This window comes from Cebus imitator, unplaced genomic scaffold, assembly GCF_001604975.1.
Source record: "Cebus imitator isolate Cc_AM_T3 unplaced genomic scaffold, Cebus_imitator-1.0 Scaffold562, whole genome shotgun sequence".
Classification (NCBI taxonomy): domain Eukaryota; kingdom Metazoa; phylum Chordata; class Mammalia; order Primates; family Cebidae; genus Cebus; species Cebus imitator.
In genome coordinates, this window is record NW_016107877.1 from 21046 (window position 1) to 48209 (window position 27164).

A 27164-nucleotide genomic window follows, 5' to 3' on the forward strand; every position below is an offset into this window, starting at 1 on the left:
ATATTACTAGGGCAGTCAGACAGCCCTGGGTTTGAATTGATATGTCTACTTGCTGTTTGTCCTTAGAAAGGTATGTTATAACCTCACCAAACCTCAGTTTCTGTATCTTTAAAACAGGCATGACAGCCACCTTCTAGAATTATTGAGAGGATTACATGTATTTATGTGAAAGTGCCTAGACATGTGCCTGGCATGTAGGAGGACTCAAATTTTAGTTTTATTTTCTTCCTTCACTTCCCACTTTAACCATTTGGAAAAAAAAAAAAAAAAAAGAAAAGACAAAGTGTGAGGAAAATACTGTTCCCAGGGAAATATTACAGAAAAAGAATTACCAATAAAAGATTGCAGCACAGTGAAATACTGGATCTGGCTATCTTTTAAAAGACAATTTTAACCTGAGAATTAACTGTAATCAAAATGAAGTAAGTGTTAATGGCTATGATCCTCACAGGAGATCTGTGAGGATGGCAATACATAGCGAAGCTGACTTGTTTCAGGTCACGTAGCTGGGAAGCAGGCAGAGCCAGAAAGCAAACTCTTGCTGTACGTTTACTTGTACTAAAAGCAGGTGCTTCATATTGGGGCTTTGAAACAATACTGGCCTTGAGGCAACAACACAGGACAAGACTCGATATAAAAAGAGACTTTGGGCATATTTCAATAAATAAAATACACTTGGACTGGGTTCAAGATGGTTCTGATATCTCCCAATGTTACTCTGTAGGAATGGTGTTATGATTAGATACCCAAATGGCAGTATTATCTCCTGAAATATGTACTTGTGTTACATGTGTAAACACATACTCACTGTGCCTTCAAAAGACACTATTACACATTTAAATAAAAGGAAAAATCTTTCCCAAACATACTTCTAAGCCAATTTAGAGGTCATGGAACAGATGTCATGTAATACTAATGTTAAATTACCCTGTGTAATAAGAAAATTACAGTACCTAAGTGAAGATAGTAAAGGGAAACCGTCCAGTGAATTACTCTAGAATTTCAAAATAAAATGATTTTTTCAAGATTAACAGTGGCACCATATGACTTTAGAAAAGTGAGTCTGATAGGAAAAAAGGAAATCAGAGACAAAGTGAAGCTTTTCTGTGTTTATATATGCCAATATTTGGTTCTGATGATAGAAGAGCTAATGTAATATTACAGCTTTCAATTGTCTAGGAAATACATTATTAAATGGTGTAGCAAGACATTTATTAAAACCTGACTAACTTCTCATTGTTTAATGTAAAGTCACAATAGTTGTTTCTAGTCTACATATATTTCCTTTCAGTACAACATACTTTAAAAACCTAATTATTTTGAGAATATAGTATAACCAAAGAATGAAAATGTACAAAGCTTGACAACTTTAAATAATCACTAGTTATTTCTTAAAGGACAAACCTCACTTACAGTTAGGAAACAATATTTATATTTAAGGTTGAAAAGCCAGGATGTAGAAAAATTTTGCTAATTTGGAAGATGACCTTTAAGTGCACCAAAACCAAATAATTTGTAGGCTATGACATAGGGCACATTCCTACAAATTTTGTGTGAATACTGCTTTAGCGGTTCTTGAAAGACAAACAAAGAAAGCTGGAATGAAATCTTTATTCCCTTCCCAAATAAGACGGAGACTAACAAAGGAGTACAGCAGCACTCTTTCAAGGCTTGCCATTAAAACGAGGTCTCTGTAGCACAGTTAATGAGATGTTTCATAGTGGAAAACAATCTGTTTTTTAAGAATGTTTAGATCAAAAGTAATTTCTAATCTATGAAATAAAGTCTCTTCAATACCCTTCATTCACTAGTAAAGCTTTTATGTTTGTATTATTTACTTCAATCAGATGTTTTCAATTTTACCTTTTTTTCTTGTACAAATACTTGACATGGTTCATCAATACTGACCAACAGTTTTATTCTCTTTCTTCAGAAAAGAGAGATTCATGAGACAGGGAGAATTTAAAAGAGAGAAACATCTTTGCCTAAACGATTTGCAAGCATCTGTGCTTTAAGCTACTTTTTATGAACACTCCTTAGTAAATGACTCAAGGTAAAAAAGCAGAAAAGCATCCAATGTTAGGAAATTGCAATCCAATACCATGTAATTTAAACCTGCAGTTGCTTCTCTTGTACTAAATGACATACAGATGGGTAGCTTAGTTCTCTCAACTTTGGGAACACAATTGGTCTTTTTGTATGAATGAACATATATTAACAAAAATATTTTGGATAGAATTGTTTGATTTTAATTGTAAATATTTTAATTATGCCATTGGAAAGAACAGTTTTAACCAAGTTGTTTTTTCATGTTATATTTGCAATTAATGATTTTGTGACATTGTTAACTAAGAGACAACCCTTCCAACAAATAAATGAAAATAAAACAATTTTTAAGAAGTCTGTACTGAATTGAACAGAAACTCACCTATCACTGTGGTCTGATTATTTAAGAGCCACTCTGCATTCAAGCTATTGAGAGGCTTGTTCTGACAGGACAAACATTTCTCAGGGAAACATTTCTACCCAACCCGTCAACAACAGCAAAAATACAAGTTGTAGGTATTTGGATAAAGCCTAGGGTAAGATGGGGTCCGGTGAGATGAGAGATCAACATGCTGTTAGTGACGTGCCAGCTGTGCCTGTGGATTTTTCCAGGCCGTGGAAGGGCTGAAGTATTTGTGGAAGGTCAGCAGAGGTGCTGTCTGACAACCTGCAGGACCATTCCAAGGTGTATCTTGCTGTTTGGCTCTGGCTTGCTCTTTTGCTGCCTCCATTTTCACTTGTGGAGAATCAGCCACTCTATCTTGGGGGCCCTGATTCTGCAAGCTGATATCCTTTTTCAACCCCACAGTCAGGGTAACTGGCTAGATAATGTTTTCCTAGTTTAAGGTCAGTGATCTCATGCTATGACATTAGGTACTTTGAAAGTAAAAAAAGTGGGAAGCATTTCCACTCCTAAATTGAATTTCTTCATATTTCAAAAGGAGTTGAATTTAATATTTAGGAAACTAAGCAAGCTTTCTTCTAGTAACTCCAAAACATGGCAAGAACTCTTTACATTTAGGACCATCTGCAGGCTTCTTTCCCACTGTGATGGATGGCAAAGAAAAGCAATTTTACTGCAGTGAGTAATGGCTGCCCTGTCCTGGAGTTATATTTCTTTTCAGTCATTTGCTCAGGTAAAATAAAATACTGCATATAAACAGGTGTTGTCTGAACATTTTACTGCAGGCTGTATAGGTTGAAATAAAAGCTGCCATTGTTATTAGAATCACATTAGAATTATTTCACTATTCAAATACACTTAATCAGTGAAGTCTTCCTACATATACTTTGCAAAAAGAAAATGTAGCTTTCTAAAAATCATATTCACTTTTTCTTTTTTCTTTGTCTTTCTCCCTTTCAATTTTTATCACTTTCTTTGAAACTTCTTGAATCTACATTAGTGAAAGTACCTTCTCCTGTAGTTGTTGAAAGTTTCTTGCTGCCCATATCACATGGTACGATACCGTCTTTAAAGAGAGAGTTATGTATACAGAATCTAGTGAAGTTTCTGATGGAATGGAGAACAGCAATTCCTGGTCATAGAAAAATATATATTTTAGGGTTCAAAACATAGGATAGTAGTTAAATCATCCAGAATGGAAATTGAATTTGAATGGTTTTAGGCTATTCTACTAAGTTGCAAAATATTGCAGACTTATGGTTTGACTTAATATGCCCACCATTTTATATATACAGTGTAAATGCTTGTAAATAGACTTATGTTTTTGAATCTATTTGAAAAAAAAAGGTTTTCAAGATACTGAGAGATAGAAAGGATGTATTTTGTGAACGATCAGTGACTTTTTAGTATCACATGCTAGAGACTTTGGCAATAGCATATTGTCACTGCTTCAGTGGAATCATCTGAATTTTAAGAAACATTCTTTTTAAACTTAGAGAAATAACGAACTGCAGTTCAGGTAAGCATTTCCAGTGCATTAGAGACTGGTCTGGTCATTGACAATTGACTGCAGAAGCTGTGCTGTGGCGGCCAGCCAAAGCAATTATTTAGGATTCAAGCTAAAAAGCCTTCTTCTCCCATATCCTCTCTCTTTTCAGGGTCACGTAGGGATAAAAAGAACTGTAAGGTGGTCTTTTCCCAGCAGGAACTGAGGAAGCGGCTAACACCCCTGCAGTACCATGTCACTCAGGAGAATGGGACCGAAAGGTAAGCTAAGCTTTAATAAAAAGTCATTAAGTAAGAGCTAGATTTCTTCTCCTCCTGTCCCCTGCAATCCTCTTCCTTGCCAATTAATTTAGAGAATTTTATACTTACTTGCTAAAGTCTACAAATTAGTAAAGGTTGAAACGGTATTGTTTAGGTTAAGACTGAGTTTTACTTGTTTTTTTTCTCCATTTAATGAACACTCCATATCTGATGTAAAGTCACAAAGCTTTTGTTAAGGGTCTGTTTTTAGTTTACTACAAAATGTGTGGAAGTAATAGCGATTTAGGTACATTTTTTGGGAAGACATCACAGTAAGCAAAACCATGAGGGACTTGGCACTATGCCAGGATGCTGAAATTTTGAAGGTGGCCATTGTAAGTATAGACGTTTTGGCTGCAAAAAGAAGGTAGCATAATTTAGTTCTTTTCTACCCCACTCCAATTTCTTTTTGAAGCACATGTGGAGAAAGTATTTATTGGCTCATTTGTGGTTGGAATGTCAAAAATTTTCAATAACTGCCCTCACATGGCTTTGGTCTTTGGAAGTTCGCCCTAAGTCCTGAAAAAAAGAGTTTGTTCACTTCCAAGACTGTTTTTAGTGAATAAAGTCTCTCTCAGCTGATTTCAGCTCAAAGGTAACTTGCCAAGGTCCAACGACTTTGTTGTCTAATTTAGACCATGGAGCTTGGCGTAAGACCGTAGCTTACTTCTGATCCAAATTTATTAATGATGTAACTTCTTGTTTTCATTCATGAACTGAAAGAGCTCTCTGCTACACATGGGATCCCCGTTAATAGGCAACACTCTCTTCCTGTCACAGTATCTGCTGTTTACTGAATTTACCAAATGCTGAATCTCTGACGAAGTCCATCCTTAGCATACAATGAGCTAGCAGTGGACTTCAGTCTCAGCTTGTGAGGATTCTATCCGTTTTGTTGTGTACATGACTAGCAAAATGATTTAATGCACACAAACAACCAGAGATTAGGTCATTCTTAAAAATTCTGTTTATAAAAAAATTGGACCTCATAAAGAGGGTGAAAGGATAATAAAAACAAGCTGCAGAGCACATAGACTTTTTGTTGGGCTAGCACAGCTGATTTGTATTAGCTGAATGACCTCCTAGCCTTTAAGATTGTTAACTTAGAAAAATATTCCCTTAAAGCTGCAATATTCTTTTTCAAACCAAAAAATAAGACTCTTTCCACTTGAAGTCTTGGACCCATCTGCATTTTCTGATATCTACTCTTGCACACTGTAAAGTAGCAAAATCTTATGTAATGGTCTTTCTGTGAATCTAAACTACAGGCTTTTTTTTTTTTTTTTTTTTTTAATAGAAACAAAATCTTTTTCTAAGCATTACATAATTAGATGGCTTGATATATATATATTTATGTAAATGGCACTAGTTTGGAGTGGTTATATGTACATTTTATTATATAGATTTGAAATATATTAGTAAAGTTCAGATTTCCATATGTTTGGTTTGTTCTCATTTTAGGACAAAAAGCCCTTGAAAGATTTATTAGAGAAATATATTTTAAGCAAATACATTCTGTAAGAAATAGTGTTAATTTTTATTTTTTAAATGATCTGTTTATTATTTATCAGTGCCTTCGAAGGAGAATACACACATCACAAAGATCCTGGAATATATAAATGTGTCGTTTGTGGAGCTCCGTTGTTTAAGTAAGTATGTTGAAAACTTGTAGGTATGGCTATATCACAGATGGCAACAAACTAGTTATTGCTCGTTCATCTTACATTGCTGAATTTTCTTCTGTTTGTTTTCTATTTCCATTTGCCCCCCACAAAACAAAAGTGATTATTGATTACATGATAAATTACCAGTGTGACAGACTGGCTGATTTTACACTACTTGGATCTTTAAAATACCCAACATTAACGTGTTCATGTCAATAACCGTGGTGCTTAGCAGAGCTATGAAAGAGATTTTGGCAAGCATAGAAATGTTTATGCAGTTACTGATTTTTTAAATCTTCAAATGATGGCCTTAAATATTTTTTGGAACATAATGAAAGTTCTTCATGTATATCCTTCACATTGAATAATTTCAACCAAGTAGATTATACTTTTGCAATGAAGGGAAGTACCTGTATTGAATGTAATATGGGAACGTAACTTTATGTAGGTAAGCAAAATGTAATATAAGGTTAAAAGTTTTTGCATAGATTCAGAATCTTTATTTTAAAGATTCCAACAGTTTGCCATAAAATAGGCAGCACATTGGACTTTCTGACTGAAATAGTTCATTCAGATAGTGTATTCTGGAGATTATGGATCTTATTCAAGAAAGGAAAATCTTTACCAGAAATTTATTTATCTAGGTGGAGAAAATTCCAGAAGTCCTATACTTCCCATGGGTTGCTGATTTGGGGGAATAAGAAGGCAGAGACCTTTATTGGGAGTACATGTCATTGGCTGGGTGTGGTGGCCTAGGACTGTAATCCCAGCACTTTGGGAGGTCAAGGTGGGTACATCACTTGAGGTCAGGAGTTCGAGATTAGCCTGGCCAACATGGTGAAACTCCTTTCTCTACTAAAAATACAAAAATTAGCCAGACATAGTGGTGTGCGCTTGTAGTCCCAGCTACTCCGGAGGCTGAGGCATGAGAATCACTTGAACCTGGGAGGTGGAGGTTGCAGTGAGCCAAGACCACGCCATTACACTCAAGCCTGGGCGACAGAGTAAGACTCTGTCTCAAAAAAAAAAGGAAATGCCATTTATTTAAAACAGAATTACAGAGTTTCTTAGGGGAAATAAATGAGGACCTGATACTTGTAGTTAAAACACACTTAATATCTCTTCATAAATGTTCTTTTCTTAAAACACCAGCATTTACCGATTTTCTAGAAATAACAGGAAACAGTAGTTTCCTTGAAGTTAAAAAAAAAAGATTTAAAACTTTTCTTACATTGCGCAAACATTATTGAACATTAGCATGGGTTGAGAATCTGTTCTGAATTCTTATGTATTCCTCCTGTTAAAAAACCGACCCTTCAAATTGTCACCCATTTCCTCTCAGAAAACACATTCCTTATATAATATTTCAACACCTTTAGCTTATGCCATAATAGTTATGGCATAAGCTAAAATAGTTACGATATAACACTTAAGATAGTTGCTGAGCCATGTTAAACTTGTTAATATCCCAAATGGTAGAAATTGGCCGCATCCCCTTTACTTTTTGCTTCAGATTCTCCATCTCCTTCTTTATCATGTGATTCACTGAAGAATGGGATCTAAGGAAAACTTACTGTTTTAAATAAGAAACAGAACCACTGTAAATGAAGGATTTAACCCATGTGAAATTTTTGAGTCACAAATCCTAAAAGCAAGACCCTTATCCAAACATAGGTGCTAGTGGGAGTCAGGTTTCACATTTGATGTGATATTGCCTCTATTTCGTCTACTTCTGTACTTACAAGGAGAGCTTTTATTTTCCACATTTATAAGAAATGTGGTTTAATACTTTTATTCTACTTTTTTTTCTTTTTTTAATTGTTTGCTTTTTTTTAACTTGTTTTCTTGTCTATTTTGGGAAAAAATTCCTTGCTGTAACCTTCACTGGAGAATGTAGTAGAGTAGCTCATTGGTCTAGTGCCAATTTCTGTATGTGCATTTTCCTGAAACTGATATGTCTGAGAGTCTGTGGTTGGCTGCGTCTTCCTCCCCATCTCCTCTATCATGACCACCCTTCTTCCACTTCAGAAAAGATGACATAGCTTTCACCTAGCCCAAATCTTACTGTGTATGTCCCTGGGGTACAGTCTCCAGGGCATCAAACAAAATGAAAGTTTGTGAATGCATTACTTTAGAGAGACTCATTGAAAGCAAGGTAAAAATGTGTTGGTAAAAAATAGTGAAATAGTATTTCACCTTGGCAAGGCTCCTGGCACAGTGCAGTCCACCTCCCTGCCTGTCTGCTTGTCTGTCTCTCCATCTGCTGTCTGTCCATTTATTTTTTACTAGCCTACTTAAGTGAGAGGGTTGCCATAAGAACATGTATTCACATCTTTATTCAAATGAAAAAAAAAGAAATAAATGAAAGTCTTTTTTTTGGACACAGAATACATCTGATTTGGTTGATTAATTTGACAGTGAGGACTGGCTTTGTAAATAATATGGTGGATTCACTTATCTGCTAAGTGATCTAAATATGTAGCTCTAAGGTTTTAACAAATACACATTTTAAGTATGTATAAAATACACAAAACACCAGAAAATTAATCTTTTGCAATTAAAAAAAAATCCTGGTAAGAAGTTTTAACTTAATTTAAAATATATGAGGAAGCATGTGTCAGCACCCAGTCATGACACAGAATATACAGTATTTTGAACAGTAAAGTTTAATTGACAGAATTATGAACTGTAAGAGAAGATTGTGGTAACAAGGGTTTGGGTAGTAAGAAATGAAGAGAAATTCTAAAGAATACAGGAATCGCAGATATAAGAAACAATCATGACTCCTGGGACTGAGATAGACAGCCCAAGGAATCCCCTGCATCCCTATGCACACACAAGACTGAGGGCTACACCTTGTTGGAGAGGGCATGGCTGTAGCCACTAAACGGCAGAGAAGTTGGTACAGTGTCATGATGGTGTAACTTGCTGGAGGTTTTCTGAAATCTGAAATTTGCTGGAAATTTCCCTCTGGGATGCTGTGGAAAGCTGTTTGCAGGGCGTCTCAGTGGAGGCACTTCACTACCAAACCATCTGAGTGGAGTGCCAGGGGAAGCTGCTGGCCTCTGGGTGCTGTTCATCGCTGTGCACAGAGAGCAGCACCTGGCACTGAGGAAGCCATGCATGCAGCGTGGAAGCAGACTCTGCTACCTAAGCTGGATGCAGAAGGAGCTATGTGCTCTGCAGGAGTTGGGTGCTGGAAGAGCTGCATACACGGGAGTAGATGGGTGCAGGAGAATCCAGTTACATAACAGGAGCCCGGCACTAGAGAAGCTGCACACACTGCAAAAGCCTGGCGTGGAAAAACTGCACAGGCTGTGGGATCTGGATGTGAAAGATGCTGCAAGCACTGGAGGAGCTTGTTAAGTAAGCATCCTGTAACCAGAAAGGAAAAACCTTTTCCTCCTGCATTCTGTCTCCTGTGTCCTCAGCTGGCAAAGATAAACATCATGCTGGCTGATAAAGAAAAAATCTTTAAAGGGCCCAGCCCCATTTTAGCAGAGCAGGCAAAGAAGATGGATTTAGAGGTGAGAGGCTCTAACTTTATTTGATAACTGGCACAAAGTCTATTTTTTTATATCAAAATTATTTTAGGGGTTCAAGAGCAAAAGTTTCAAAACCACTCACTAGTCTAGTAAATTAATGTTGATTTCAGGGGCCCTATAGATAACTGTTTTTATGCTTTGAACACAAAATGCAGGAAACAATTGTGTGTGTGTGTGTGTGTGTGTGTGTGTGTGTGTGTGTATGTGTAAAGTATGTGGAGTTTCTGTTTGTTAGAAAGGAGTGAGTGTAGAAAACTAGAGAGAAGAGATTAATTAGAGGAATAGCATGAGAAATAATAGTGGGAGGGAAATAGATAAGACAGAAGAAATAAGAAGAGTGCTGAAGTTAAAGTGTCTAATCATTATGAAAAGTTCGTTTCCCCAACTGCTATTTCTGCTATCTTATTCACACTTAAAATACATGTGTGTGTGTGCTTGAACACACAAGCATAATCCTCATCATTTACTTGACTGCTGTGTATATTTTACTTCCTTACAAAAAAGGCTATTCAATTATTCTCATTTCATTTTCAAACTTGTACTCTAAATACATTCCCTCTCTGAACAATATATCGCTTTCTTACTGCTTACTAAGTACAAGAACCTCATTCACAGCCTTCTTATAAACCAAATGTATAATTTATTCCATGGTTCACATTTTTTTCACATTCACAAATTTTACCAAGCTAGTTTATTTCAAATATAGTACTACAGACTTTCAGTTAGTAAATTAACTGACAGAAGTTAGTGTTTTCTCCTCTGGTTATTTGAACTTTTAAAATTTCATAAAGTGGATTTATTGCACATCAGATAAACCAAAGAAGGCACTGGCAAAATAATTTAATTTAGAAAGTATTTTTGACCATTTATATTTTGCTTTGGTTGACACTTTCCTAGGTTTTGTGGAATAAATAAATTTATGAATTTTTTTTTCCTCAAGGTACTTACTTTTTTTGGCATCATAAGAAAAACACAACAAACCACTAAAAAATATGACAAAATAGTGCTAGTGTCTCTCTGAATGTGTCTGTTTGAAATGCTTTTATGTGTAATAGGAAAGAATATGACTACGTCAAAGTCAGGTAAGATTTCATGAGGAGATGAGAATATGCTTTACCAGGCAGAGAGAAGGGTTCAGTTTTTTCCAGGGGGAGGATGCCTAGTAGAGAATGCCATATAAGAAGAGGAATCAGAGATAGGATAACAAGTGGATTTTTCAAGGATATGTAACACCAGTCCAAAAGGAGTGGGTAGGTGGGTTATGTTGGGAGTAATGGGAGATGTGGCTGGGGAGTTATAGGGGACCAATTAAGGAAGTCCTTGATGCCAGAGAAGGCATCTAAATTCCTACTAGAAATCTTTGAAGACTTGGAATCTTTTCCTCCATAAAGCCCTATCTGATCCTTCTAGTGTGAACTTGGATGTCCCTCATCTCTGCTCCATAGCACTTTGTATGTACTTCCATCACCACAATTTCTACTTTGTTTTATAATTATCTGCTTATGTGCTTTTCTGCCTTCTAGGAGTGAATATCACAATGGCAAGGCCATACCTTAGTCATATTTATATCTACAGCCCCTGGCACATAATAATCACTAAATACTTAGTTGTTGATCACATGCATATCTGAACTTTGTTTAGATAGATAGTGAAGAAATTTTTGTAATAGCATGATGATAATGAGATGTAAGTCATAAGAGTGCACAAGATAGATTCTGGGAGTGAAAAAAGAAGGAAATTAGCCTCAGTGGGAACTTTTTTCTCCTTGTTAGCTAATAAACCTCAACACTATGCATGTGCAATCAGCTTCTGATAATTTTGTATCAGACTTTGAAGAACCACATAGGACATTTTAATATTCTGTATATACTTATTCAGAAGGCCTTGCACTGAATAGCTCATTTTCTATAGATTCACTAATGATAATGATAAAAATGCTAAAACAATGGTTAACACACATTACTTACCATATGCCACAGGGTTCTTAGTACTTCATATATATGAACTCATTTAATCTTCATAACAACACATTTTACAGATGAGGAAACTGAGAGAGGATAAGTAACTTGTGAAGATCACACAGCCAGTATACAAATGGATTTAGAGTAGTAGCACTCAAACATTTAAAAAAGAAGAAAGTTAAAGAATTATAGTAGGATGAAATTTTAATATTTTATTTTAGTCTCTGGTTATTTTGCTTAGCATCATTGGAACGAATGAGACATACACAAACATGCACACACACACACACACACACACCCCTCAATTGTTTGAAAAATCTGTTTGTCATAGTACTTAAATATTTAAGTTGAAAATTGAAAACTGTCTCAATGTGGGAAGGGCTAGCCCAAAAGTAATGAGATCCATCATGGCAGGTCATCAAGGACTCAGTTTCAGGCTGGCTATTATCTATCCTTAGGGAAGTCCCTTGGAATCCTTACAGGAAAATGGAGCCAATGTTCAGGAAGTCATCAGGCCATTCAACATCTGGGAGCTAGGGCAGCAGCTGGATTTATGGGCAGGATTTTAGTAATTGAAACTGGGAGGTCATTTTATTTTCACTTATTGATTCCCTGTCACATTTTCTCAAATAGCTGTGTTCCAACTTTTCACTAATCTTTTTTAAAAAAAATTATCTCCCTACGTTTTTTGAGAAGATTGACGCCAGCTGACATGAACTATCTTAAATGTGTATCCTACTATCTGGAAATTTCTGTGTCTTCATCTTCATCAATCATAACAGGCTCTGGCTAATAGCAGCTAGTAGTGCCTGCTGAATATCAGGCCAGATGTTTGATCTCAGATTCATCACCTGTAAAATGGGATAAATAACACCAAACAGGTATAAAAACTAAATGCAGAAAAATGCTTCATATATGCCAGGTATTCAACAAATGTTAAATACAATTGTCCTGCCCAAATTTTGGGAACATAGCATACTATCACAGCAGCCTAAAAAAAAATCCTTACAATGTGAGAAAGTACAGGCTTTATTAGACAGAGTCTGTCTGTTAACAGTGGATATTAGTGTGATGAGTCACAGCTCCAGCTGTGTTGCTATATTTCAAATGGAACTCTGCCGCAAGACTGTTCACACATGCTACATTTCACATGAGCCTCCTGTGCAACTTTATTCTAGGCTACCAGAAAATTTAAGCCATTTTTCAGCTCTTTAAGAACATAAGCCCTTTCACTGAGGAAATTCCAGTCCAGTGCCACACACAATTCACTTGACTGTATTATTCCATGAGTGCTATTCCATTCACCACTAAAGAAGACTTTCAACATGAACTCTTCCCTCTGTGATGCAATTGTGTGTGTGTGTGTGTATGTGTGCGCGTGTGTGTGGTGCGGGAGGATGTAAGAGGAGAGTGAGAAGATAGAGTTTTCCCATTTTCCTCTCTACGCAAATACTGTTTCTTCAACCTTTTTAAAACTCTCTTTGTGATATTTACCGACCATTTCAGTCACTGTGGAATTCTGTTAGTGAGAGTAAAATGAATTTAACTTAAGCTTTCTTTCTGTGGAGTTCTGGCTGGAAATTGCTCATAATTCCAGAAAATGTTTCTTAACCTCTAACAAACTACATTCAACTTGAATTTTAAAAGATTTGAATTGCCTCTCACCTTATTCAAAATCCTTTAACAAAGAAAGCTTTCCAGCATAAAGAAACTATTATGAAACAAACTAGAGTTCTGAGTGATAGCTTACTTAAAGTTGTGTTATGGCTAAGTCATATATTATTTTGAAGAGAATATAAAATTGACTTCTCTCACAAATTGTGCAAATTTCCTCTCAGCCCACTGACCCTTCCTGTCTTGTCCCCACATACAATGATCTATAGGAAAAGCATTTGTAATAGAGACAGTTACCTTTCTATCTTCAACTCAACTGAAAGCCCAGAGAAAGACCGCATCTGGATTGGAAGAAAAGGACTTGCTTGAGACAGGGAACAAAAATATGGCTAAAGTGTGATTTCAGAAGAAAGAAAAGAACATTAAAAGCATGGCATGAAAAAAGGAAAGAACAACTCCATTTGAAAAACTAGAAAACTGGGCGGGGCGTGGTGGCTCACGCCTGTAATCTCAGCACTTTGGGAGGCCGAGGCGGGTGGATCACGAGGTCAAGAGATCGAGACCATCCTGGTCAACATGGTGAAACCCCATCTCTACTAAAAATACAAAAAATTAGCTGGGCATGGTGGTGCGTGCCTGTAATCCCAGCTACTCAGGAGGCTGAGGCAGGAGAATTGCCTGAACCCAGGAGGCGGAGGTTGCGGTGAGCCGAGACCACGCCATTGCACTCCAGCCTGGGTAACGAGCAAAACTCTGTCTCAAAAAAAAAAAAAAAAAAGAAAAAGAAAAACTAGAAAACTATAGCAAGGCACGATTCAAAGTATAACAATATGCAAAGATAATTATAACTGCATTTTTCTTTTTTAAAAGTTATATGCACACATGGAAAAGAACTGAAGCAATACCTACATATAAAATACCTAGGTACCTGAAGGTGTGCGGGGGAGTGCGTGCGTGTGTGTGTGTGTGTGTGTGTGTGTGTGTGTGTGTGTGTGTATGTGTGCGTTATTTGGGGAAAGGAACATGAGGAAAGAATAATCTTGCCTTGCCTAATATTACCTAAATCACAGTCTCAGTTCTTTAGCTAATTTTCCAAATGCATTACATTTTTCTCAGTGAATTAGAATGGATAGTTAGAGTAAACCAGGAAACATAGTAGGCAAAACTTTTAACTGTAATTCATGTACATTTATCTTGTTTGAATAAACATGATTCAGGAAATTAATTAATATTATTCTAGTTCAAAAACTTTAAATTACTTAAAGGCAGTTTATAAAAAATAATGTACAAGTTTTAGCATGTACTTCTGAGGTAATTCACAAAGCTTCTCTTTTTGTAAATGAATAATTCTTTTATTGAAAAGTGGTTATTGAGAATTGCACAAATTTTAATCAGATAGATGGCTTCCATGTATTTTACTTGTGGATAAAGGACCCATCACATAACACTGTCAAACAAAAATGCAGAAGCCATCCAACTCACCAATTGGAAACATGGTGTCTTAAAAGTTTCAGCATAGGCGGGGCACGGTGGCACTCGCCTGTAATCCCAGCACTTTGGGACGCCAAGGCAGGTGGATCATGAGGTTGAGATTGAGACTATCCTGGCCAACATGGTGAAACCCTGTCTCTACTAAAAATACAAAAATTAGCTGGGCGTGGTGGTGCGCACCAGTAGTCCCAGCTACTCAGGAGGCTGAGGCAGGAGAATTGTTTGAACCCAGAGGCAGAGGTTGCAGCAAGCTGAGGTCATGCCACTGCACTCCAGCCTGGTGACAGAGCAAGACTACATCTCAAAAAAAAAAAAAAAAGTTTCAGCACAAATTTGTTGCATAACCATAGGCAAGTAATTTAAACATTCTATCTCATTTTTCTCAGCTGTTAGTGAAAATAACATCAACTCTTTCTAACTTATAACCCTACCATATCAAATGAAAGAATCACAGAAACATGCTAGAAAATATATAAAGATGGAAGTATTAAGATTTGTGAAAACTGCCACTTTGAATTAAGTGTACACTGTAAGCTATAAACAGCATGGAAATCTGAAATTCTCAAAATGAATTCAGTATAATTGGCTTTTGATGTCAACATTTTGCATATTTTATAACGTATTATTTGACACAGTGATCCATTTCATCCAAAATATTTTTGGTTTCTGTTGAATAATTTAAAAATGCTTTAGTGTGGATTCTAAATTCTCCAAATTGTATGACTTAGATGAGTAACAGAGTTTTAATACATTTGTCATTTGCAAATCTCCCTCCCCAACAAAACTGTAAACTTCTTGAGATAATAGGTTATGATGTAGGGTTTTTGTAGCCCCTACCTCTACTCCATTACAGGGGCATAGGATTTTGCATATCGTAGGTACTTATTTGTTAAATAAATAGTTTAATCCTGATCAGAATAACAGCAGAATAAAATGATTCAAATTGACACTAAATGGTGGAAACGTAAATAGATAATTGATAATGGATTCTCATAATTATTAATTCCCTACCATGTTTTCTGAAGTATTTTTTTTGTAAACTACTCCTGGAACTTACTTTCAGTGGATGCTTATTTCAACAATAGCATTGCTTGCAACTGTAAAGTTTTACCTGTCTCACCAAAGAGAGTGGTGACAATGTCTATGGCTAGGACCTTTAACAACAAAATAGGAAATACAGCAAAAAGTCACAAAAAATAGGATCAACTACCCAAAACTACATTAAAAGAAAAAATCATAGTCAAGTCTTTTTATTATCAAATAGAAAAAAGATTAAAAATAATAAAACTAAATCTTCATCTTAAAATACTAGAAAAATAACAACAAAAAACCTTAAAAGAAAATGGTATAAAATGTCTACCTTTTTCCTCTAGGCATTTGCGAATGATAAGCATGAGAAGAGAGGTAAAGATTCCAGGCCGGGCATGGTGACTCACGCCTGTAATCCTAACACTTTGGGAGGCTGAGGCAGGTAGATAATGAGGTCAAGAGACAGAGACCAGCCTGGGCAACACAGTGAAACCCCATCTCTACTAAAATGCAAAAGAAATAAGCCAGTCGTGGTGATATGTGCCTGTAGTCTCAGATACTCGGGAGGCTGAGGCAGGAGAATTGCTTGAACCAGGGAGGTGGAGGTTGCAGTAAGCTGAGATCATGCCACTGTACTATATAGCCTTGGTGACAGAGTGAGACTTTGTCTAAAAAAAAAAAAAAAAAAGATTCCAGACATTCCAGACAGAGACATACCCTGAGAAGCAGAGATATTAACAGACAGTTGTTTCTCAACCTCAGCACTATTTACATTTTGTGATGGACAATTCTTTGTTGCGGGGAGCTCCCCTATACATGGTAGGATGTTTAGTAACATCTCTGACCTCCCACTAGATGCCAGTAGCATTGTCTCCACTTCTTCCACAGTTGTGAAGAACAAAAATTCCTCCAGACATTCTCAAATATTCCCTGGGGCAAAATTGTCTCTTGTTGAGAACAACTGATCTAGACAACCAATAGAACAGTAAATCTAGCTCTACCTCAACAAATAATAAATCAAACACTGACTTTTAGTGTGTTCTGATTTCTGAGGTGCAAATACTTCCACTGTGGGCTATTTCAAGTAAAAATATGACATCACTAAATGTGGGGTTGGGAAGAGATATTTGGTAATGCCATTACATAATATTTCTGTAATGTAGATATGATAGTTATAAATAATTTAGTTAAATGTAGTTAAATAATTGGGAAGTGATGAATTTGGAATGTTTATTGTCTTTGTTTTTAATATAATTCTTTTAATTATAAATTTACATAATTTATTATTAATAATGGTTATGTTTAGCAACTAGCTTAACAGGTTCCTTAGATGTTAACAATAGGTTCTTCCAAGCTTCAGCACACTGCAATAGGGGCAAACAAAAGGTAGACTTAACAAAAACTGCAGTTCAACCTCAAGTTAGCTCAGTCCCCGAATGAATTAAGGTGGTCTTCTACCTCCCTTTCCCAGTCTAGCTGGCTTCTTCAGAGGATAGGATGAACCCTCTATGGAAGAAGATTAAATTATCCAGAGTGCAATTTTTCATGCACAATGCCTGGCATTCATAAAAAAACAACAACAGTGGCAAACAAGCAAACTGAGAAAAATATATGCAACCCATTTGATGGACAAAAGATTAATTTTAAAATCAGTTGAGAAAGACCAACATCAGAAAAATGGGCAGAAGATATAAACAGATACTTTTCAGAATAAGAAATACATATGATCCACAAACGTAGGAAAAAGTATTTTACCTATTAATAATAAAAAATGAAGTAAGAGGATGAATAATTTTTTACCTACCAAATTAGTGAAGATTTCCAATACCATCAAATTAAGTATTGATCAGAGTATAGGAAATTAGCACTTTCAAATACTGCAGGGTAGAGTGTCAATTGGTAGTACCTTTCTGGATAGCAGTTTAATAAGTTATTTAAAGGTCCTAGAATTCTGCATGCCATAGGTCTAGCAATTACACTTCTAGGAACTTATTCCAAAAATTCATTTTTATGCATAAAGACATAGCTATAAGAATGCTCTTATTCTAGCTGGGCATGGTGGTGCATGCCTGTAATCCCAGCTACTCAGGAGGCTGAGGCAGGAGAATTGCTTGAACCCAGGAGGCGGAGGTTGCGGTGAGCCGAGATCGTGCCATTGCACTCCAGCCTGGGTAACAAGAGCGAAACTCCGTCTCCAAAAAAAAAAAAAAAATGCTCTTATTCTTCTTATGATAGCAAAAAGTAATTTCAATATCCAAAATAGAGGTCTACGTAAATGAGCTATATGGTGAAAATATATCTGACATTTCAAATAATAGTATAAAAGAATGTTTAATTATCTGGAAATAGATTTAAAATACATTTATAAGTCTAAAAGAGTACTAACATATGATCCCATATTTATAAAATATACATACCTATACATATATGCATAGGAAATAGTTTAAAAGGTTTTGTACCAAATGTTAACAGTGGTTATCTCTGGATGGTGCAATTAAAGGTGTTTTTTAAAATCTATACTTTTAAGCTTTTCTAAAATTAGCATGTATTTTTAGGGCATCAGAAAAACACTAATATTATTTTAATATTACCTTTGCTCAATGTGTTACAAACACTGAACAATTTATTTTTAAAACTTACTTTAAAATAAATATATATCACCTCTCTATGACAAAAGTTATCTTTTCCCAATGATAATTTGGAGGAATGAATTAGAATGTAATTCCACATTTAATGGCCAAAATCCATGTTGCCCACCTACTCACATTTGTGGTAGATACTTTGCCCACTCTCATGTCTTCTAAGTTGTTGCTGCTTCCTTTCTTTTTTATCCCTAAGTGACTGGTAATGGTGATAACATCTTAATGAAAGGTAGCCACTGGAAGCTTAAACAGCTCAAATCTTCTGGTTTCAAATTCTCTCCTTCATCATGAGGGAGGAGAAGATGGATATCTTCCATCTTCCTGTAGCACTTACACGGTCCTATTCCCAGAAACTTAGAGGCAATCGATGAAGGGTGGGACACCAAAGTTAGAAGATTTGCATTTATTTTTAAACAGATTTATTTTATTAACTTTATTGTGTTTGAATATTCTAAAATTTGGGATATTTTAAATCCATCAAGATTATTGGTTGAGAACTTACGAGGCATTTTTGCTAAGCACTTTAAATAAAATTATCTCCTTTATTTTTTACAACTTAAATAGAAAATCAAAGCTTACAAAAGGTATGTAATACAGTATGTTCAAGGTAACACAGGTAGTAAGAGATGGAGCTAGGACACATATTCTCGTCAGTGTGGCCCCTAAGGCATCCTTTCCCAGCTCTGATACTATGTTATAATGCTTCCCTGTATTCTGGCAGATTCTTCTTTTTGCTGAGTAATTCACCATCTGGTAGCTATCACATTCTGGTGTTAATTGGTGCTAATTTTCTGATGATGGTTAATGGCTATATTTGGATTTTAAAGTGGAAAAAGCTATGATTAAGGTGTAATACATGTGAGGTTAAAGTCGCAATTTTCCCCACTTCCCCGTGTGACTTTGAATAAGCAACTTAACCTCTATGAGCCTTAATTTCCTCATTTGTAAACATGAGGATAATACCCTTGTCACAAGAACTTTTGAGAGGATTAAGTAAATAATGTCGAAATGTTTTGTAAGTGGAAAAAACACTGTAAATGTGGAGCATTGATACTAAACAGTATAAGGATTGGTATACATAGCAGTTTTCAGAACAAAGGTTCATCAGCGAAAGGGAGGCATGTGGCTTATTGGAATAGAGACAGAAGATCATTAGGTGAGTACTGCTTTAAAACTCTGGGAAGGTTTGTCTGTTTGCTGCATCATATTCTGTTATTGATCATCTTCTGGGTCAGTTCTGGTTATTGCCAATTGGTGTTGATGATAACTAGTGATAATTTGCCACAGTGGGTGGGATGGGGAAGAGAGTGATCTTGCTTATTTAGAGTAAAAAGAGATCTAGAGAAACTCATTGGCCAGCCTATATCCAGAGCACTGTGTGGTTCAGTATGAGATCCTCACTTTAAAAGATTTATAGACATAAAGTGGTAAATGTATTATTTTTTGTCCAGACTGTGTCTTTTTCTAGATTTTCACCTGTTTGGTGCTTAGTTCAGTGCTTCCCACCAAGACAGCTTTGTAACAGTGATGCTTAGAAAGTTTTCAATGTGGAAGTTTATACAGTGTGAAGGGACATTTTTTGACTTCCCCACTGGGCAAAAAGTTACATTCAGAGAAGAGCAACGGATGGTTAGGAGACTCAAACCCATGTCATTTTGAAAAGACAGTAGAGGAGAACTGAAAAGCCTTAGCTTAAAGGGAAAAGTTGTAGAGCTGGCAGGGTCTACTTCAGTAGTTTGCAAACTTTACTGTCCATTAGAACCATACATTCAAAGCCTCTCCTCAGAGTTCTGATTTAACAAAATTATAGTGCATTCCAGAATTTATTTTTTTAAAAAAACCTCTCCCATAATTCTTCCGGTTGGTTCCCACGATTCTAGGTGAAGGTTAAGGAATCCCTGCCTTAGGGTGATGTCAGTAGTCATGCAACAAACACTACAAACAATAGGCATGAAGAGCTGAAAAGATTTATCAATTGTCTGAATGTAAGCCTGGTAACAAGCTATTCCTAAAGATTAATTTGATGTTTAAAACCTAGTTTGGAAAGAAAGATGATGAATTCAGTTTTGGAAGCCTGATAGATTTGAGATTTTAACATAAATTTTTAGGTATGTAAGTCTTCCCCAAAGTGTGTTCCACTGAATATTTGTTTTATCAGACCATTACATCTACGTAATGCTAGTTCCAGGACATGTTAATATGTGTTCTGTGAGAAAAAAAAAAAGTGCCATGGAATAGGAAAATAAAAGATGGCTTGTTGGGAAACACAGAATTATAACAAGTCAAGTGGTTGCCTATCATAAAACTCACAGAGCCTATACTAATGTTCATTGTAGAGCTCCAGGGGTAAAATATATGTAGCACTTTCAAAATTTTTCACCACAGAAAATTTTTTTAATTGAGGAAATGTTGTGAAGCTAATGTTCCTGTTAACACTCGTAGGAAATGCTAAAGTAGATAAGGAAGATATTTAAGTTTACTACAAAGACCAACATTAGATGTATATGTTTTATGGAGAGGATGAATAAGGCAGTGAAATGCTGCAGAGACTCAGCACAATTAGAACCAGTTATTTGAGTTGGCAATATTAGAAAACAATTTTAGTAGAAGTAGTAGTGAAAGTAAGGTTGTGAAGATGTTAGGATATAATCTCATGTTTTCAAATCATGAGCTTAAATGGAGAAAATGTGTTAAAATATTTAAAATTGGAATTATCCCGGAAAATATAGTCGTCATAGTTATGCTACTATAGTTAAGGTAGGAGTGGTAAAGCTAACTCCTTATAATAGGAGGGAAAGTAGACTCAAGGAAAAATTTTAATTTTTTGGATAAACTGAAGAAAGGTGTAAAGAGAGATGCATTTAATGTGCTAGAAATGAAGGAAAGAGATTAAAGAACAGGTATAATAAACTTTTAAAAAGATTAATTTTTCTCCTGGGGGATAGGAAATTTTTTAGATGAATAATTGTATTGGATTTTTAGATTAATAATTGTCCATCTATGAGATTCGTTTTCAGTATTCCATTTTTTTGATTAGCTGGTTTCTTTGCTTGTGTATTAGTGTCAAGTATGCTTGCCATAGAGTACGAGTCCAATACATAGCTATTCTCATTAATGATGCTGTTATTTTCTCTATTTGAACATGTTGTTTCTCCTTATCCCCACCAGTAAGTAGACAAACGAGGGTCAATTGAGGTCAAAGCAGATAACTAATTCTATTTGGTTTATCAGTATTATATTTCATAATCACAAGTTGGCTGGCCATGATTCCTTCTGCTGTTTATATTTCATCTTTATTATCTTCCATTGTACTCGAAACAACCTACACTTTTTTTCATTCGTGTCTTGATTTGTCATTCTAGTTGCAATTTTTATTTTGCTCTAAGGAAACTTGCTTTATGCTGCTGGAGATTTGCACATTTTACTTCTATGTACTCACTTAAGTATATAGCGTTAATGGCAGTCGCATGACTCATAGTCTGCATAAGCGTAAATTAAATCCAGTACCTCTGTGGTATGCCCTCTTTGAGATTGCTCTGGAAGACCACCCAGAAGTCTAAATTTACACAGACTGCAAGGACCTATTGAACTTAAGAAAACCCAGCAGCACCAAATGACCAAATACACCTGCATCTTTCAGTATGAACGAGCTATCCATTTGCTCTTGATTGAGGTTCAAACTGTTGATCTTAAACTATAAAGGGCTTTATAGGCTGAATTATGTCTACTTTAAACAAGACCTCTTCCTTCAAATAGAGTGCTTTGCACATAGTGAGCACTCCATAAATGCTCTTGACTCTGACTTAATAAATGTTTAGACCTTCCAGTGAACTTCTTTTCATGGTTTCCAGATTTGAAGGAAGCGTTCTTGATATTGAATCTTTGTCTTTCTTATTAGTTTGCTTGGGGGCTTACTACAGTGTAATTTTACTGACCACATGAAATTTATCTTTTTAGTGATGAATCATTTTAGGTGGTCTGTTGTCCAGGCCTGAGCAATCAATGGAATCTGAGGTTTTATAATTTGATTCATGTGTTCAGAGACAATAGCTGTAAAATAAAATAATAGTTTTAATAAGTTCACCAAGAGAGTGTCAAATGTATTATTTTTTGCCCTGGAATTTTTTTCTGATGGATTTTAACTTGTTTGGTGCTTAGTTCAGTGCTCCTCACAAAGACAACTTTATAAGAGTGATGCTTAAAAACTTGTCAATGTGATAGTTTATACAATGTGGGACTTAAAAAAATTTTTTTTTTAATTCCCATAGATTATTAGGGATCAGGTGATATTTGGTTACATGTAAATTCTTTAGTGGTGATTTGCAGGATTTTGGTGAGGAGACATTTTACCTCCTCATTAGGCAAAATGTTATTTTGGAAATTACTAATGTAAACAAATTGGAGTAATTAGAAAGATAGAATGCTTTATTTTAAATAAGAGAGGTTTTCTTAGCTTTTGAAAACATGTTGTGAAGCTGATGTTCCTGAAAACATACATAGGAAATGCTAAGGTAGACAGGGAAGATTAGTGGTTCTCAGGATTATCTGGAACTTAAAAGTATAGATTTCCAAACTCTTCAATCTGTGCTTTTCAAGAGCTTAATGTAATTCAGATAAGCATACATGTTCCTAGATTATTGATTTGGGCCCAGGGAACAAGTGGTTTAGTACTGATTTTCTGTCCCCAAGTTTGGTCAGGGTCCCCAAGGTCATTTTATATCATCTCTTTTCATGGCAGTTATATACTATTCTTTTATAAAGTAGGCTTTTAGTATTCTTATGCTTTTTTTAAAAAACAAGAAAATTATATGAATCTGATATCCTGTGTGGGACCCATGCAGCTTGAAGTTTTCTTGTTGATCCTACTAGCTCACAAGAACAAACCAGGAATAAGGAACAAATTGAGGTGGCAAATGACTCCAAAGCAACAAAACTTACTCCTCCTTCATTTCTTCCCCATATATAAATGAATGTAATACTAATTATCTACCCAGTTCCTGGAGCAAAAAGCCTAGCAGTCATCTTTAATTATTCTTTCCCTCACCTCCCATATCTAATCTACCAATGTGTTTTGTTCTGTGGACCTACAAAATATATTCTGAATCTGACTCTTTTTCATATACATTGCTACTGCTCTAGTCTAAGCCACCATCATCTTTATCCTCTTTGATCTGAATTACTATGAGCCTGTCTTCTTTGGCTTTTTAAAAAGGAGACTTCATATTTTGGAATAGTTTTTGATTTAAAGAAAAATTGAGATAGTTCAGAGAGTTCACATATACTCACCCAGTTTCTCCTATTAACATCTTACATTGTGTGGTATATTTGTTATAATCATAAATGAATATTGATACATAATTATTAACTAAAGCCCATTTTTTTTTCTTCAGATTTTCTTAGTTTTTACCTAATGTCCTTTTTCTGTTCCAGGATTCGACCCAGGATATTACACATTTAGTCATTCTATGTCCTTAGTTTTGACTTGGCTGTGATAGTTTCTCAGACTTTTCTTATTTTTGATGATGTTGGCAGGTATGAGGAGTCATGGTCAGGCATTTTGCAGGGTGCTCCTTTACTGGAATTTGTCTGGTATTTTTCTCATAACTAGACTGGGGTTGTTGGTTTTTTTGGAGGAAGATCGCAGAGGTTAAGTATCATTTTAATCACATCATATTAAAGATACATGCAAACAACATGTCATCACTTTTGATATTGACCTTGACCACATGGCTGAGATAGTGTTTGTTAGATTTCTCCTCTGTAAACTTACTTTTCTCCCCTCATTTCCTTACCGTATTCTTAGGAAGGAAGTCATTACACACAGTTTACACTTAAAAAAGAGTAGGGATTTATGTTCCCCATCCTTGAGGTCAGAGTATCTCTACATAAATTATTTGGAATTCTTCTGCAAAGGAGAGATGTCTCTTTTTTCTCTTTCATTTTTATTTATTATTATTGTTATTATTTATTTTTTAGGGGCAGAGTATTGCTCTGTCACTCAGACTAGAGTGCAATGGCATGATCATAGCTCACTGAAACCTCAAACTCATGGGCTCTAGTGATCCTCCCACCTCAGTCTTCCGAGGACCTGGAGCTACAAGTGTGCACCAGCATGCCCAGCTAATTTTTTATTTTTTGTAGAGAAGGGGGTCTCACTGTGTTGCTCAGGCTGGTCTTGAACTCCTGGGCTCAAGTCTTTTCTTTATTTAATCAATCAATCCCTTATTTATATTAGTATAGATTCATGGAAATTAATTTTATACTTTGACTTATAATCAATACTATTTTATTTATTTTTCTTGCTCATATTATGCCAGGTTTGGCCATTGAGAGCTCTTTCAGTTGGCTCTTGTGTCTTTTTGATATATTCACATCAATATAGGGTGTTTTTTTGGTGGTGGTTGTTGTGTTTTTGAGCGCTTCTTACTTTTTGGCACTTCTTGATGATCCAGGTTTATCTTGTATATTTTCTGCCTTAGTCCTAGAATCAGCCATTTCTTCAAGGAGGCCTGCTTTTCTTTATTAGAGAATGGTATTGGAAACCAAAATCTGAGTGTCAGGTGGGCTCTCTGCTTTGGCTTTTGTCCTACTGTATTTCATTCTCCACATAGTAGGGTGAAGATTTAAGTACATTTAAATTATATTGCAATTTGTTCTTTAAAGCCTGTGATGGGCTATCCTTATATCTTTCAAAATCACAACTCCTTACAATGGCTTATAAAGTTGTGGTCTACCCTTACCTACTACTGTGACTTTCTCTTACCATTGTCTCTCTTATTCTCTCCTTCCTGGACGCATTGGCCTCCCCTGATTCTGCCTTTTTTCTTTCTTCTTCCCCTCCTCCTTTTTTCCTAATTTCAACCCCCAAATTATTAACCAATAATTTTTAATGTAATCTTTTCTAAATAGTATTACCTTCCTTACTAAAAAGAATAATTTAATGATTCCGTTTATGACTTCTAGTTATCATTATATATAATAAATTGAGTCATATAACAATAGTGTGTTTAGGTCCTAATGAACCATACAGGACTCTCTTTGCCCCTCTAAATAATTCTACAGAGTTCTGTAAAGTGAAAAGGATGCTCCTCCTTTATCTTCTCATCTACATTTATGTCCTCAGAGGCTATTAAAGTGTCCAAAGCCCTAGTCAACTCTGTATTGCTTTTGTCTGAGTTTCTTTTACAGCTCTAAACTTTTAGAATCTGTCAATAATTACGTCTAGAACTAACCTACTAGCCATAACTTACATTGTTCGATTCCTGATTACAACCTAAGGCAGAAATGAAAATTTCCAGGGAATGTAAGAAAATAAATATTATGTATAAAACTGATGAGTAAATTTTACTGCCTCCTAATCTGCTTCATCCCCCAGAGAACATATGGCAAGTGTGTACACAACACCAATCTTGAAAGACAAGGCTAAGAAACAAACACCAAACAAATAAATGCTTTGGAAATTGTCACAAAGTGATATGAAGAGACAAAGATCTCATTGATTAGAATCTTCTGGCATGCTACTGGTGGTCTCCAGTGATCCACAGAAGCAACTGCCCAATGGCCAAAATGCAGGTCAAGCACTTCGGCAGAATATATTTGAAAATAGTGTTGAAGAACAGGGAAGTAAAATACATTTTGTAAAATGAATTAAAGTATGGAAGAACTGTATATGTTTTGTTTGATTCAACTAACTTCTAGGTTTTTGGCTTTTATTGGAGGCCTGGGGTTGCTAAGTGGCTGACTGTAGAAGAAGTGAAATTTATGAGTTTGCTAGGACCATCATAACAAAGTATCACAGACTGGGACACTTGAAGAATTTTATTGTCACACAATTTTGGAGGCTAGGAGTCTAGATCAAGATGTCACCAGGTCTGATGTCTTCTGAGGTCTCTGTCCCTGGCTTGAAGATGGTTATCTTCTTCTTGTGTCTTCATTTGGCCCTACCTCTGTATGTGTCTGTCTTACTTTCTTCTTTTTATAAGGTCGTCAGTCACATTGGATTAGGTTCCCTCTGGATGACATTTTAACTTGATTAATTCCTTAAAAATGTGTGTGTGGGTTTTTTTTTTCCAAATACAGTCACATTCTGAGATACTAGGGGTTAAAATATCAACATTTGAACTTTGGGGGAACATAATTCATCCAATAACATGAAGGTATACTCTGTTCTCTTTAATGTTATTTTCTTAGCATTTTGAATTTATTCTCAATAGATAGAGTCTTGACTTTAATAGCCTCATTCTTTGTGAAGATATAAATATACACAAAAAACAATTACATTATTTTAAAGGAAACGTAAATCACATAGACAGGAATTCAGAGAAGGTGAATATCAACAAGGCCTAGGGAAGAGTTGTAGAACCTGGGAGCCAAAAATAGCCTTAAAAATTATTTTTTCAGCATTCTCTATCTGTGGGTTTGAGTTCTATAGTTGCACCTTTTTGTCCCCTTACACTCACTTTTTCCTATATTTCCTTCTATCTGTTTCCCCCTTTCTTCATTCCTGGAATACAGGGGAGAAAAAGTAGATAATTTACCATTTTAATGGGATAGTTTGTGTGGGGCAACATTGACTCACTTCAGTAACCTCATTTCACTGAGAAGAATGGGGTTCACAAGTTAAACAATTTGTCCAGGTTTCTGACCTAGAATCCAGGTCTCCTGATTCGTACTGTACTATGCTCTCAAGTGCATTGTACCACTATTTTAGTAGGAGAATGTTTTATTTGTGTTTTCAGAACAAATGAGATTGCCTTTCCATATTGTGTAATCAGGTCATTTTTATTATTTTCCATTAGTCTTCCCTCTTAAACATTTTCAGTTTCTTCAGTTATTTTTATTCTTATTCTCTTATTTTTTCTACGTCATTTTGGCACCCATATTAAAGTTTCACTTCATATAAGATCTTAACCAAAGTAATAATTTTTTCTTATATAATATAGTGCTTCTTTTTTTTTTTTTTT

General features: G+C 35.6%; 1 protein-coding gene across 1 annotated transcript in view; it reads left to right on the plus strand.

Moving 5' to 3' along the window:
• The window catches only part of LOC108294092 (methionine-R-sulfoxide reductase B3, mitochondrial), a 146527-nt gene that overhangs the window by 14155 nt on the left and 105208 nt on the right, over positions 1-27164 (plus strand). Inside the window, exons 2-3 of the mRNA XM_017515835.2 lie at positions 4108-4216; positions 5827-5904. Coding sequence (XP_017371324.2) covers positions 4108-4216; positions 5827-5904 — 187 coding nt within the window. The remainder of the gene's footprint in view (positions 1-4107; positions 4217-5826; positions 5905-27164) is intronic.